This window comes from Oncorhynchus mykiss, chromosome 10 (assembly GCF_057628025.1).
Source record: "Oncorhynchus mykiss isolate SJ-2025 chromosome 10, ASM5762802v1, whole genome shotgun sequence".
Classification (NCBI taxonomy): domain Eukaryota; kingdom Metazoa; phylum Chordata; class Actinopteri; order Salmoniformes; family Salmonidae; genus Oncorhynchus; species Oncorhynchus mykiss.
In genome coordinates, this window is record NC_143031.1 from 30,485,936 (window position 1) to 30,501,111 (window position 15,176).

The following is a 15,176-nucleotide window of genomic DNA, read 5'->3' on the forward strand; positions in this document are numbered from 1 at the left end:
AGACAAGAGTCATCATGTGTAAAAGCGTAATTAGGCACCCGTTACGCACCCATTAAATGTGGTGTAAACAATGAACCAACATGCTTTCAGGTTGATGTAGTAGTTTTTTTTTACTGTGCAGGCAAAATCCCACCCAAAGGCATCTACATATGTCTTTAATTTCAAGGCTATCCCTTCACGAATGTCTAAAATATGTGGTGGATTGATTCATCCACTTACATTTCCACCCACTTGTAACTGTCCTCCCTCAGTCAGAATCATCAAAGATATTATATATATATACATTGTCAGTCTAGGATCCTCTACTTATTTTTAAGTGACGTTTGCATGCAGGATAGAGAATACACTCACCTGTTTGAATGGCATGTACCAGCCTGTCTGCACTATGGAGTAACTTTAGAAATGCATTAGGATATAAGAATGGCCCTGATGGCAAAACAAAAATACCTCTCCATTTTCCACTCTGTTTTCCCACACATAAATACTTTTACAACCCTGGCATAGAGGGTTTAATAGGCTTTTTGTAAACCCAATTAAAAGTGGTACCAGTCAAGGAGATAGATACTGACAACACTAATGTTGTGCAATGTTGAAATCTGTAACATAACCTCTCATGTGGTGTTATTTATTGGTAATCTAATTTACTTAGTCTACTTGTATTCCGGATTATATCAAAAGCTTTCATACAATCATGAAACACTTGCCCACTTCCCTCTATAGCCTGTAACAAAAGGAGAGGGGAAATTAATATATGGGTACCTACTGTAACCCACTCAGATGACAACCAATCTCAGCTAACACACATGCAGGTGTACGCACGCACGCACACTAGAAAGTGTAAGAATGACCAGTGCTGATTGACAAAATACTTTATTTAACAATTTCCACCTCTGAGTAAATCTCTGAAATCTCAGTAAATAAAAAATGCTCACATACATTTCATGCATCATTCTCACATTTCCCAGCACATATGTAAATAAATAAACACTATACTGCACTTCCTTATTTATAAGAGACAAACCATAACTGAAGCTGCAAATTCAAGGTTGTTTGATTGATTCCAGATAGTATAAAGTGTCCTTCATGGTACATTTGGATGACATTTTCATAAATGTCAGTTTGAATACATTTTGCAGTTCTTGTTCATTCGACCATCCCCAGTATGATAGCTCCAGCTGAAAGATGCTTGCTGGAGACAAAACCACATTGCTGTGCAAGAACTAGAAACAACACTTGCTAAAGGACACATCATACAATGGTTTGATTGAGTCAGTCAGTCAGTCCCACAGCATACAAACAGCGAATACATTCTGTATTAATAATAACATAAACGTGAATGTAAAATCTAATTATTCAGAGCTACATGTAGTGTTGTCAATTCATTTTAGTATGACATCATAGATGGCAACATGGGTCGGTCTCAAAACAAAAACAAAGGCAATGGTTTCTTATGGATAATCAGAAACCAGGCAATTTTATTTGATATATGCTTCTCATGTAAAATCAAACTCTTCCTTTAAAGTATAATTTAAAAATAATCATTTGACTTCAACATAAACAATCCAATATAATTGCAGCGTGTCTTCTTAAATGCAGTCAGAGAATTCAGCATTCTGACACTCAGCGTCATTTGTACCATTATGTACAAAACAGTAACAGTAAGCAAGATCAAACTTCAAATGAACAGGAGGGTTCTTCGTGCATTTAGTGTTGAGATGGATGCAAGTGTTGAGGGGGTTGAGACAGTGTTCTAGGGTTCCATGTTGAGAGAAGGAGACTTGGACCGGACAAAAAGTGCTGCTGTGCCTCCATTCTTCCTCTTCTTCTTCCTCCTCCTCCTAATCCTCATTCTCCTCTTCTCTGGTCAAGTCTCAAAGTACTTGTAGATCTGAGAAACGTACTGCATTACACTCTGCCAGTCCGGTCTGTCCGTGTGCATCAACTCATCAATGTCCTGCAAGGACAGACACACAGAAAAAATAGAGTTCACTCAACAGTATGATGTAGGAGCATAATACATGTCATACATTGATGCTATATATAAACATGGGCATATTCTACATATATTATATAATATACAAGATTGACACAAATCAGAGGTAATAATAATGAGAGACAGACATCGAAGGCTTAGCCCTTAGAGAAACAAGCTGGTTTATACAGGCTCAGACTACCTGTTCTTTACTGAGACACTGCCTTCAAAGCAGCCCTAGCCAGGTTTGGGGCTGTAATCAGACTGACGTAATCAGTCTGTCGTCTGGGCTGAAAGCGTTCGTTTGGGCTTCATGACAATGGCATAGATCTGGGAAACCCATAAACAATGTACACTGAACAAAAATATAAACGCAACATGTAAAGCGTTGGTCCCATGTTTCATGAGCAGAAATAAAAGATCCCAGAAATGTTCTATACGCACAAAAATCGAATTTCTCTCAAATTTTGTGCACAAATTGGTTTACATCCCTGTTACATCCCTGTTAGTGTTCTCCTTTGCCAAGATAATCTATCCACCTGACAGGTGTGGCATATCAAGAAGCTGATTAAGCAGTATGATCATTACACAGGTACACCTTGTGCTGGGGACAATAAAATACCTCTATACAATGTGCTGTTTTGTCACACAACACAATGCCACAGATGTCTAAAGTTTTAAGGGAGCGTGCAATTGGCATACTGACTGCAGGAATGTCCACCAGAGCTTTTGCCAGATAATTGAATGTGGATTTCTCTACCATAAGCAGCCTCCAACGTTGTTTTAAAGAATTTGGCAGAACTTCCAACCGGCCTCACAACAGCAGACCATGTGTGTGTGGGCGAGTGGTTTGCTGATGCCAACGTTGTGAACAGAGTGCCCCATAGTGGGGTGGGGTATGGTATGGGCAGGCATAAGCTACAGACAACGAACACAATTGCATTGTATCGTTGGCAATTTGAATCCCCCCATCCAAATGAACATGAAAACATGCAGTCGCCTGTTATTATTGAACTTATTTTTTTTAATGTATTTAACCAGGCAAGTCAGTTAAGAGCTTAAGAGCAAATTATTATTTACAATGACAGCCTAGGATCAGTGAGTTAACTGCCTTGTTCAGGGGCAGAGCAACAGATTTATACCTTGTCAGCTCAAGGATTTGATCTAGCAACCTTTCGGTTACTGACCTAACACGCTAAACGCTAGGCTACCTGCCACCCCAACTTCTAATGTGGTATGGATAAAGAAGGGAGGGATTAGTCTCAGCCTCCAATATTTATGCTGCAGTAGTTTATGTGTCGGGGGCTAGGGTCAGTTTGTTATATCTGGAGTACTTCTCCTGTCCTATTCGGTGTCCTGTGTGAATTTAAGTGTGCTCTCTCTAATTCTCTCTTTCTTTCTCTCTCTCAGAGTACCTGAGCCCTAGGACCATGCCTCAGGACTACCTGACATGATGACTCCTTGCTGTCCCCAGTCCACCTGGCCGTGCTGCTGCTCCAGTTTCAACTGTTCTGCCTTATTATTATTTGACCATGCTGGTCATTTATGAACATTTGAACATCTTGGCCATGTTCTGTTATAATCTCCACCTGGCACAGCCAGAAGAGGACTGGCCACCCCACATAGCCTGGTTCCTCTCTAGGTTTCTTCCTAGGTTTTGGCCTTTCTAGGGAGTTTTTCCTAGCCACCGTGCTTCTACACCTGCATTGCTTGCTGTTTGGGGTTTTAGGCTGGGTTTCTGTAAAACACTTTGAGATATCAGCTGATGTACGAAGGGCTATATAAATACATTTGATTTGATTTGATTAGTGACACACAAGAGCAGCACTCGCCGATTTGTCATTTCATACCGCAGTTACACCTCAAACGCCATTAACGCTCGATCTGATTGACTCGAGGCCTAAGACCTAGTTGGTTGGCAAATGTCTTGACACAGACATCCAGTTGGTTGGACTTTGGTAGTCTCACGTTGCTATACCTCCAAAATCACAATGCTGCAATGAATTCCTTGGAGGTCTGGAGATGATTTTTTTCCCAAAAACAGTTTGAATCGTCTGTTGACTGCCAGCGACAAGATTTTGATTGGATGTTACGTAACGGTACAGCTTCCATCCCTCTCCTCGCCCCTACCTGGGCTTGAACCAGGGACCCTCTGCACACGTCAACAACTGCCTCCCACAAAGCATCGTTACACATCACTCCACAAAGACTGCAGCCCTTGCAAAGCAAGGGGAACAACTACTTCAAGGTCTCAGAGCGAGTGACGTCACCGACTGAAACATTATTAGCGTGCACCACGCTAACTAGCTAGCCATTTCACATCAGTTACAGTTACATTTCAAAAACCCTCCCCCACATGCCCGTAGAAGGGGTGTTGTATGTTATGTGCGTCACTGTTTTCCGTCTGGGTTGTTGTTGTCTATTCTAGTTTAAAGAGACAGTTTTCAAGTTATAAAGTGTACCGACAGTACACTTTATACCGACAGTCTGTGATTTATATTTATTGAAATTACACTGGTAAAGTCAAATGTCACAACACGTTCTAAACTCGTCTGGTGACAAACACACTTTTTCCCTTGTCCACATTTGTCCACATTTGTCCACATGGCTGCTGGCTGGGCTTTGCTACCACCTAAAAGATTTCCCATTATTTTGTTTGTGTAAGGATCCAAAAATCGGAGACAGTGGGAGAACCTATTCAAGTAAGTAAATACATTTTTTAAATATAAAAAAAGGATGTATTATTAGCTAGCTAGCTAGCTAACCCAACTTGCATCCTGACTGTAACAAGCCTGACTCTCCCAAACACCCAGCTACCATAGTGAGCCCTGGCTTGCTCTTTGCATGCACTGAGGACAAAACGTCACATATAATGTAGGACATGGAAAACACCATTGTCAAGTTAAGTTAACATCCACTAGACCTAACATACACTGTCATAAAGAACACATAGTGTACCAATGCCTAAGCCTGATACATCCACGCAGTTATCCCCTCCACTAGGTTTACAGGGAAATCACAGTACAAATATTTATTTTAAAATAACTACTAGTCATGTGTGTGTTGACTCAGAAGGATTTGCATTCATTTAGTTATTCATTAATCATATTATTAGAATCAAATCAAAGTTATCGCAGGTGCAGCGAAATGCAGTTATACCTAGCAATACGATAACAATACACACATAATAAAAATATTAAAACAATACAAATAAATATCAGAACGAGCAATATATATACAGTGCCTTGCAAAATAATTCATCCCCCTTGGCGTTTTTTCCTATTTTGTTGCATTACAACCTGTAATTTGAATGGATTTTTATTTGGATTTTATGTAATGGACATAAACAAAATAGTCCAAATTGGTGAAGTGAAATAAAAAGTGAAGTGAAGTGGAAAAAAAGGAAAGTGTTGCGTGAATATGTATTCATCCCCTTTGCTATGAAGCCCCATAATTAGTTAAATAAAGTCTTTGGTAGTCTTTGGTAGTGCAATCTAAGGGTCACATGATCTGTCACATGATCTCAGTATACAGTGCCTTGCGAAAGTATTCGGCCCCCTTGAACTTTGCGACCTTTTGCCACATTTCAGGCTTCAAACAGAAAGATATAAAACTGTATTTTTTTGTGAAGAATCAACAACAAGTGGGACACAATCATGAAGTGGAACGACATTTATTGGATATTTCAAACCTTTTTAACAAATCAAAAACTGAAAAATTGGGCGTGCAAAATTATTCAGCCCCCTTAAGTTAATACTTTGTAGCGCCACCTTTTGCTGCGATTACAGCTGTAAGTCGCTTGGGGTATGTCTCTATCAGTTTTGCACATCGAGAGACTGACATTTTTTCCCATTCCTCCTTGCAAAACAGCTCGAGCTCAGTGAGGTTGGATGGAGAGCATTTGTGAACAGCAGTTTTCAGTTCTTTCCACAGATTCTCGATTGGATTCAGGTCTGGACTTTGACTTGGCCATTCTAACACCTGGATATGTTTATTTTTGAACCATTCCATTGTAGATTTTGCTTTATGTTTTGGATCGTTGTCTTGTTGGAAGACAAATCTCCGTCCCAGTCTCCGGTCTTTTGCAGACTCCATCAGGTTTTCTTCCAGAATGGTCCTGTATTTGGCTCCATCCATCTTCCCATCAATTTTAACCATCTTCCCTGTCCCTGCTGAAGAAAAGCAGGCCCAAACCATGATGCTGCCACCACCATGTTTGACAGTGGGGATGGTGTGTTCAGCTGTGTTGCTTTTACGCCAAACATAACGTTTTGCATTGTTGCCAAAAAGTTCAATTTTGGTTTCATCTGACCAGAGCACCTTCTTCCACATGTTTGGTGTGTCTCCCAGGTGGCTTGTGGCAAACTTTAAACAACACTTTTTATGGATATCTTTAAGAAATGGCTTTCTTCTTGCCACTCTTCCATAAAGGCCAGATTTGTGCAATATACAACTGATTGTTGTCCTATGGACAGAGTCTCCCACCTCAGCTGTAGATCTCTGCAGTTCATCCAGAGTGATCATGGCCCTCTTGGCTGCATCTCTGATCAGTCTTCTCCTTGTATGAGCTGAAAGTTTAGAGGGACGTCCAGGTCTTGGTAGATTTGCAGTGGTCTGATACTCCTTCCATTTCAATATTATCGCTTGCACAGTGCTCCTTGGGATGTTTAAAACTTGGGAAATCTTTTTGTATCCAAATCCGGCTTTAAACTTCTTCACAACAGTATCTCGGACCTGCCTGGTGTGTTCCTTGTTCTTCATGATGCTCTCTGCGCTTTTAACGGACCTCTGAGACTATCACAGTGCAGGTGCATTTATACGGAGACTTGATTACACACAGGTGGATTGTATTTATCATCATTAGTCATTTAGGTCAACATTGGATCATTCAGAGATCCTCACTGAACTTCTGGAGAGAGTTTGCTGCACTGAAAGTAAAGGGGCTGAATAATTTTGCACGCCCAATTTTTCAGTTTTTGATTTGTTAAAAAAGTTTGAAATATCCAATAAATGTCGTTCCACTTCATGATTGTGTCCCACTTGTTGTTGATTCTTCACAAAAAAATACAGTTTTATATCTTTATGTTTGAAGCCTGAAATGTGGCAAAAGGTCGCAAAGTTCCAGGGGGCCGAATACTTTTGCAAGGCACTGTACAGGCACTGTGAGAATGTCAGTGTAAGTATGTGTGAGTGTGTGTATAGAGACCTGTGAGTGTGCAATGTAAGTGCAGATAGAGTCAGTGCAGGTAGTCTGTGGGTGAAGGTGGGCAGCTATTGGTTAGCTGGTCAAGAGTCTTATTGCTTGGTGATAGAAGCTGTCTCGGAGCCTGTTGGTCCAAGACCTGATGCTCTGGTAACGCTTGCCAGCAGGTAGCGGAGAGAACAGTCCATGGCTGGGGTGGCTGAAGTCTGGCAATTATCCGGGTCTTCCTCAGACACCGCCTGGTATTAATGTCCTAGATGGCTGGGAGCTCGGCCCAAATGATTTACTGTAGAGCTTTACGGTTGCAGTTGCCATACCAGGTGGTGATGCAGCCAGTCCAGCATTTCTTGATGGTGCAGCTGCAGAACTTCTTGAGGAGCTGAGGTCCCATGCCATATCTCTTCAGCCTCCTGAGGGAGAAGAGGCGCTGTGGCGCCCTCTTCACGACTGTGCCGGTGTGTTTTTACCATGTTAAGTCCTAAGTGATGTCGACACTTGAGGAACTTGAAGCTCTTGAACCTATCCACTGCAGCCATGCCAATGTGAATGTGGTTGTTCCCCCCCAGTTTCCTGTAGTGCTCATTTAGCTCTCTGGTCTTGCTGACATTGAGGGAGAGGTTGTTATCCTGGCACCATGCTGACAGATCTTTGACCTTCTCCCTGTAGGCTGTCTCATCGCTGTCGGTGATCAGGCCTACAGATGTTGGATCTTAATTTGTTCACACTGTTGTTGCAGAAAATTTCCTGCATAGAAATGCAATCTTCTAGTGTATTCAAGGTTTAAAAATGCTTCTAAAGTTTGTAATTTCAGACTTGATTTGCCCTAACAAAAAAGGTATCAACCCCTACAAAAATGATAATTAATTATAATCCACATAATAATTCACATTTCCTCTTGCTGAAGTATTATTTTCTTGCTGTGCGAATCTGGTCAAAGTAAGATGCTTTATTGGGACCACCATTGTGTCGTCAGCCAAGTTAATGATGGTGTTGGAGTCGTGCTTGGCCACGCAGTTGTGGGTGAACATGCACACACCCCTGGGGGGACCCCATGTTGATGGTCAGTGTGGCGGAGGTGTTGTTGCCTACCCTCACCACCTGGGGTCGGCCCGTCAGGAAGTCCAGGATCAAGTTGCATAGGTTGGAGTTCAATCCCAGGGTCCCGAGCTTTGAGGGGACTATGGTATTGAACGCTGATCACTCTATCACTCGATAAAATGCAATAATCTAATCAAATGTTGCTTCTGTAGATAAATCAAAGCAGCATAGTCATTCTGTAGTTAATCAAATCAGGTCATTTGTTTAGTAATAAACCAGATTTAAGCGTCTATGCTACGTTGGTGTATTGTCTGGTCTCTGGTTGTTCAGTTCAACTCACCAGGGAGGGTTTGATGCCGATGCTTTCTGCAGCCTGAAATGCCAGGGACAGATTCCGTCCCTGTAGGAAAAACAAACAGGGTTGATATTTAGAGGGCCTCACTCCTCCTATTCTTCCTCTTCGTCATTCATAACACACTACAGAGCCTCCCTCCTCCTCCTCCTCCTTACTCATAACACACTGCAGGGCCCTCCCCCCCCCCCCCTTTTCTTCCTCACTCATTATCACTCAGAGCGCTGCAAACAGCAACAAACAGAACACATCTATAAAGAAAACAACTTCTAAACACACAGGGCATATTCCTTCTGGAAACTACACCAAACTGTTTGCATGAGGGGGAGGGAGTGGTACGAGGAGAGGGGGAGGAGAGTCAAAGAGTCACTGACCTCTCTGAGACGTAGAATTACTTTGACCATCAAAGTGTTTGTCTTTGGGACTAGGAAACATTCAGGATGATGATTATTTCAATATTATTTTTGAACAGATAGCCTAGGTTGTTTGCTTTGGACCGGCCCATAATATCTGCTGCATGAAGAGGCTGAACACCATGGTGTTGGGAGTCCAACAGTAAATATTTTGGTATAAATAACATTCTTTTCAACCATGACAGAGAGCTTGGATGAATGCAATGATAGAAGTAACATTCTAGGAAAGGAGAACTTCTGCTGTCAAAGGGGGCCTAGGAACTAGGAAGTGGCTCAGCAGAATGCAATAAAGCCCTCACTGAAAAATTCACTGAGGTCATTCCATGTAATTTTAATTATTTAACTAGGCAAATCAGTTAAGAACAAATTCTTATTTACAATGACAGCCTACCAGGAAACAGTGGGTTAACTGCCTTGTTCAGGGGCAGAACAAAATATTTTTACCTTGTCAGCTCAGGGATTCGATCCAGCAACCTTTTGGTTACTGGCCCAAAGCTCTAACCACTATGCTATCTGCCACCCTTATATCAATTTCAGCAAGCCAACTTCAGCAAGCCAGCAAGCCAATCTCAGATTGTTCTGAAATTGTTTTTTTTTGCTGTTAGAAACAGATAAGATAAGCATTCCTGCAACATTATTTTGTTGAAATATACGTAATTATATCTCTGAGAAATTAAGCTAAGTGCACCGAAATTGGCCATATTATTTTATAGGATTCATATAATATTCAATACCCCACTTCCGGTTTGGACCAAACTTTTTTCTACCAATGAGTAAGACATGAGGAAACAAAAATGTCAAAAGCCACGGACACCCCATGCTAATCGTACCCAACAACCAGTATACAGAATCAATTCTCCGTGTCTGACAAGTAATATGGTGCTGCGGCTTGGAGTATTATTTTTTTCTTACTATGTCATGTATTCCCACCAAATTTGGTGATGGCTGTTCCCACTGCTCAGAGAAATGTTCGTCATTGAAGTTAATTGTTTGATTGACATAAACCTATCACATTTATTTATAAAGCCCTTTTTACATCAGCAGTTGTCATAAAGTGCTTATACAGAAACCGAACCTAAAACCCCAGAGAGCAAGCAATGCTGATGTAGAAGCAAGGTGGCTAGGAAAAACTCTCTAGAGCCCCATTATACATCCTGAAATTACAAGGTTCTGACCACTAGATGGTTCTGTTCCTGTTATTAGGTGGAAACAAGTGTGATCCCCCCTCCTCAATATCAAAGGGATAGATAACCCGAATTACAAAATGACATATTGGTTTGCTTACACTGTAAGCAGTCAATGGACATCAATCCGATTGACGATGGCGTACAATTAAGATGGAATTATGTGAGTTTTTTTGCGTTGTTTGTAACTTATTTTTTACTTATTTTTTTTACATACTGTTGCTGCTACCGTCTCTTATGACCGAAAATAACTTCTGGACATCAGAACAGCCATTGCTCACCTCGAACTGGAAGAAGCTTTTGCCTATAACGAGTCCGACGAGGATATACTGCTTTCCAGGGAACAGGCCCAAATCCACGTAATTTGCGTGAAGAAAGTACGGAGGTAAAGGGGGAGCAGGTCGGGCCGCCGGCTGAGAATCGCTATGCAAGCGAGTAAACTTCCACTGCCATTCGTTCTAATGGCTAACATGCAAGAATTGGAAAATAAAATTGATGACCTACGATTATCCTAACAACGGGACATTAAAAATTGTAATCTCTTATGTTTCACAGAGTCGTGGAAGAACGCCGACACGGATAATATAAAGCTGGCGGGATTTTCCATGCACCAGCAGAACAGAGAAGCTTTGACTGGTAATACGAGGGGTGTGTGTCTATTTGTCAATAACAGTTGGTGCGCAATGTCTAATATTAAAGAAGTCTTGAGGTATTGCTCACCTGAGGTAGAGAACCTTATGATAATCTGTAGACCACACTATCTACCAAGAGAGTTCTCATCTATATTATTCGTAGCTGTCTATTTACCACCACAGATGCTGGCACTAAGACCGCACTCAACCAACTCAATAAGGCCATAAGCAAACAAGAAAATGCTCATCCAAAAGCGGCACTCCTAGTGGCCACGGACTTTAATGCGGGCAAACTTAAATCAGTTTCACCAAATTTTTACCAGCATGTCCAGTGACGCGAGCCTACCAGATGACATAAATGCCTTTTATGCTCGTTTGGGGCAAGCAACACTGAAGCATGCACGAGAGCATCAGCTGTGAGCAAGACCTTTAAACAGGTCAACATTCACAAAGCCACGGGGCCAGACAGATTACCAGGACGTGTACTCAAAGCATGCGTGGACCAACTGGTAAGTGTCTTCATTGACATTTTCAACCTCTCCCTGACCAAGTCTGTAATATGTTTCAAGCAGACCACCATAGTCCCTGTGCCCAATGACGCAAAGGTAACCTGCTTAAATAATTACTGCCCCGTAGCACTCACGTCGGTAGCCATGAAGTGCTTTGAAAGGCTGGTCATGGCTCACATCAACAGCATCCTCCCGGATACCCTAGATCCACTCCAATTCGCATACTGCCCCAACATATCCACAGATTACGCAATCTCAATCACACTCCACACTGCCCTTTCCCACCAGGACAAAAGGAACACCTATGTGAGAATGCTGTTCATTGACTACAGCTCAGCGTTCAACACCATAGTGCCCACGAAGCTCATCACTAAGCTAAGTACTCTGGGACTAAACACCTCCCTCTACAACTGGATCCAGGACTTCCTGACGGGCCGCCCCCAGGAGGCAAGGGTAGGCAACAACACGTCTGCCGCGCTGATCCTCAATACTGGGGCCCCTCAGGGGTGTGTACTTAGTCCCCTCCTGTACTCCCTGTTCACCCATGACTGCGTAGCCAAACACGATTCCAATACCATCATTAAGTTTGCAGACGACACAACAATGGTAGGACCTGATCACCGATAACGATGAGTCAGCCTATAGGGAGGAGGTCAGAAAACTGGCAATGTGGTGCCAGGACAACATCCTCTCCCTCAATGTGAGCAAGACAAAGGAGCTGATCGTGGACTACAGGAAAAGGCGGGCCGAACAGGCCCCCATTAACATCGATGGGGCTGTAGTGGAGCGGGTCGAGAGTTTCAAGTTCATTGGTGTCCACATCACGTCATCTCTATATATTATCTATGCATAGTCACTTCACCCTACTGTACCTACATGTACAAATTACCTCAACTAACATGTACGTCCGCACACTGACTCGGTACAGTATTATTTTTTACTTTAGTTTATTTGGTAAATATTTTCTTAACTCTTCTTGAACTGCACCGTTGGTTAAGGGCTTGTAAGTAAGCATTTCACTGTAAGGTCTACACTTGTTGTATTTGGCGCATGTGAAAAATAAAGTTTGATTTGATTTGAATTCATGCTTTGGGTGTGTTTACCTGTCCCCCGTTTCAAATGCTAACTTTTTTTTCATTTATTGTACAAATGGTACCTATATTAGCATGTTTGCACTTCATGACCAAATCATAATTAACTTCACTGAGTTACACAATACATTTTTAGATACTATAGGATGAGTTGGACATGAAGCTCGAATTGCTCAAATAGGTACCATTGGCTTGCATTGGATTTGTGACACAATACTAAAATGTTTGCATTTGAAACACTGGCCAATTTAAAAAAAACTAAGCATGGACTGTTGTCATAACTTGCCCATAAACTGCTAACAGCGTAAGGAAACAAACCTAATAGAATGAACAGCACCATCTAGTGGTCAGAACCTGGTTATATCAGAATGTATGACGGGACATAAACCTCACAACTTCAATGCCTAATTTCTCTGAACAGGGAAAAATAACTATCCCCAAAATCGCTGGGAATACATTACATAGTATGAAGAAACAATACTCCATACTACTTGTCAGACAGAGAACTGATACTCGATACTGGTTGTTGAGGTGGAATTAGTGTGGGTGTCTTTTGACAATTTTTGTTTGTTTGCACGTCTTACTCATTGGTAGAAAAAAGTTAGTTCCAAATTGGATGTCCGGTACTATATTTATTGAATATCATATGAATCTTATGAATTAAAATGGCCAATTTGCGTGGAATCAATTAGCTTAATTTCTCAGAGATCAAAATATATTTCAACAAAATAATGTTGCAGGAATGCTAATCTTATCTGTTTGTAACTACAGAAACGATTTCACAACAATCTGAGATTGTTTCTTTTACTTTTTGAGATGAAACGACCCACTGGGGATGGGCTAGCCTTGTCGCTATCATCAGGATGGCACGTGAGGGTGTTACCATAGTAATCAACCTGTCTTATTTGTCACGTACAACATGCGGCATCGAGGTGTGTGTGCTTGTGCCTAGGTTTAGTCCTTAATGGTTTATGGTGAGCTGATTGAATTAATACAGGGCTGCTAAACCCAACGCATGGCATGGGTTGTCTGTTTGCTGTATTTTTGTGCCCTTCTTTCTCCTTTCCATATGCCACCTACATATACAGTACAAGTCAACAGTTTGGACACACCTACTTACTCAAGGATGTTTCTTTATTTGTACTATTTTCTAAATTGTAGAATGATAGTGAAGACATCAAAAATATTAAATAACACATATAGAATCATGTAGTAACCTAAAAAGTGTTAATCAAATCAAAATACTTTACATTATTCAAAGTAGCCACCATTTGCCTTGATGGCAGCTTAGGACACTCTTGGCATTCTCTCAACCAGCTTCACCTGGAATGCTTTTCCAACAGTCTTGAAAGAGTTCCCACATATGCTGAGCACTTGTTGGCTGCTTTTCCTTCACTCTGCGGTCCAACTCATCCCAAACAATCTCAATTGGGTTGAGGTCGGGTGATTGTGGAGGTCAGGTCATCGGATGCAGCACTCCATCACTCTCCTTCTTGGTCAAATAGCCCTTATGCAGCCTGGAGGTGTGATTGGTCATTGTCCTGTTGAAAAACAAATGATAGTCCCACTAAGCGCAGATGGCATATCGCTGCAGAATGTTGTGGTGGAAATCTGTCCTCTGGTCTGATGAGTCCAAATTTGGTGTCTTTGTGAGATGCAGAGTAGGTGGACGGATGATCACCTACTCTGATAGCCCTATTTGTTAAAAGACCAAGTCCATATTATGGCAAGAACAGCCAAATAAGCATTCAATTAGAATTCAAGTGTGCCTTGAATTCTAAATAAATCACTGACAGTGTCACCAACAAAACAACCCCACACCATCACACCTCCTCCTCCATTCTTCCTGGTGGGTGTCATATTTGTGTCGTGGAGAAATGACTAGGCAGGAGACTGGAGTACAGAAAGTTTTGTTTAGTCAAAAATGCCTCGTGCTCTACAGCCCCAGGCCCGATAGTGCGCATGTGCATTTCCTGTTAGGTGTAGTAACATAACACTGCCGTAATACGTTACTGCTTAGTAACAGCATAGCAACTAATATAAACAGATGAAGATCACAGATACTACACTCGTCCCCCATAGTGTTTAACTCCCAGAGAACAAGGTCAATATGTTAGGGAACTACTAATGCAATATCTGAACAATGCATTCTTAAACATTTTTCAACTCCTGGGTTGAAACAGACTTTTCAGAGCCCAGCACAAATCTAGGAGATTATTCTTCCCCGAAGATGGAGTTTGTGTCCTAATAACTAACCCAGGTGATTTCCTTTTTCTTTCCTTTTATCTAGGACATATTAAAGTGTTTGTTTGTTTTACTGTCTGTTACCTCCTGAAACAGCTCAACTCAGGTCAAGCTTTTGAGGTGCCCTTTGCTGTCGAATAGGATATCTCCGCTCCTCCTGGGCTTCCGGTGGTGGGCCAGGTTCGGGTGGAAGTTCAGGCTCTGTCTCTCCCGTACGTCCACAGTCAAGAGAATAGTCCTGGGGTCGTTATTGTTCTTATTCTCTCGGAATGTCTCTGCTGGGGCGTTGGACCGTAGCAGATGATCCACATGAACGTTGACATGGCGATGACCAATTTGAACTTGGTAAGTCAAAGGTCCTCTGCGTTGCAAGATCACACCTGAGTTCCACAGGCGCTTGAGGTGTCTGAAATCACGTACCATCACCCTCTCTCCCTCTTTGAATTCTCTGACAGTCTGAGTGTCTGTCATGAGCTTTCTTCTGCTGTAGCTGGTGCTTTGCCACAGTGCTTGACAGGTCTGGTTTCAACAATTTCAG

The 15,176-nt window shown here is 41.9% G+C and overlaps 1 protein-coding gene across 6 annotated transcripts in view; it reads right to left on the bottom strand.

Annotated features, from left to right (window-relative positions):
• Positions 1-854: 854 nt before the first annotated feature.
• Positions 855-15,176, bottom strand: part of LOC110533632 (cytospin-B) — a 166,525-nt gene continuing 152,203 nt past the window's right edge. For all 6 annotated transcript variants that reach the window (XM_090186331.1, XM_090186330.1, XM_036990047.2 and 3 more), the window contains 2 exons: positions 8,554-8,613; positions 855-1,954 (listed from right to left, as the gene is read on the bottom strand). In XM_090186331.1, the coding sequence (XP_090042457.1) occupies positions 1,865-1,954; positions 8,554-8,613 (150 nt within the window). In that variant the 3' untranslated portion in view covers positions 855-1,864. The remainder of the gene's footprint in view (positions 1,955-8,553; positions 8,614-15,176) is intronic.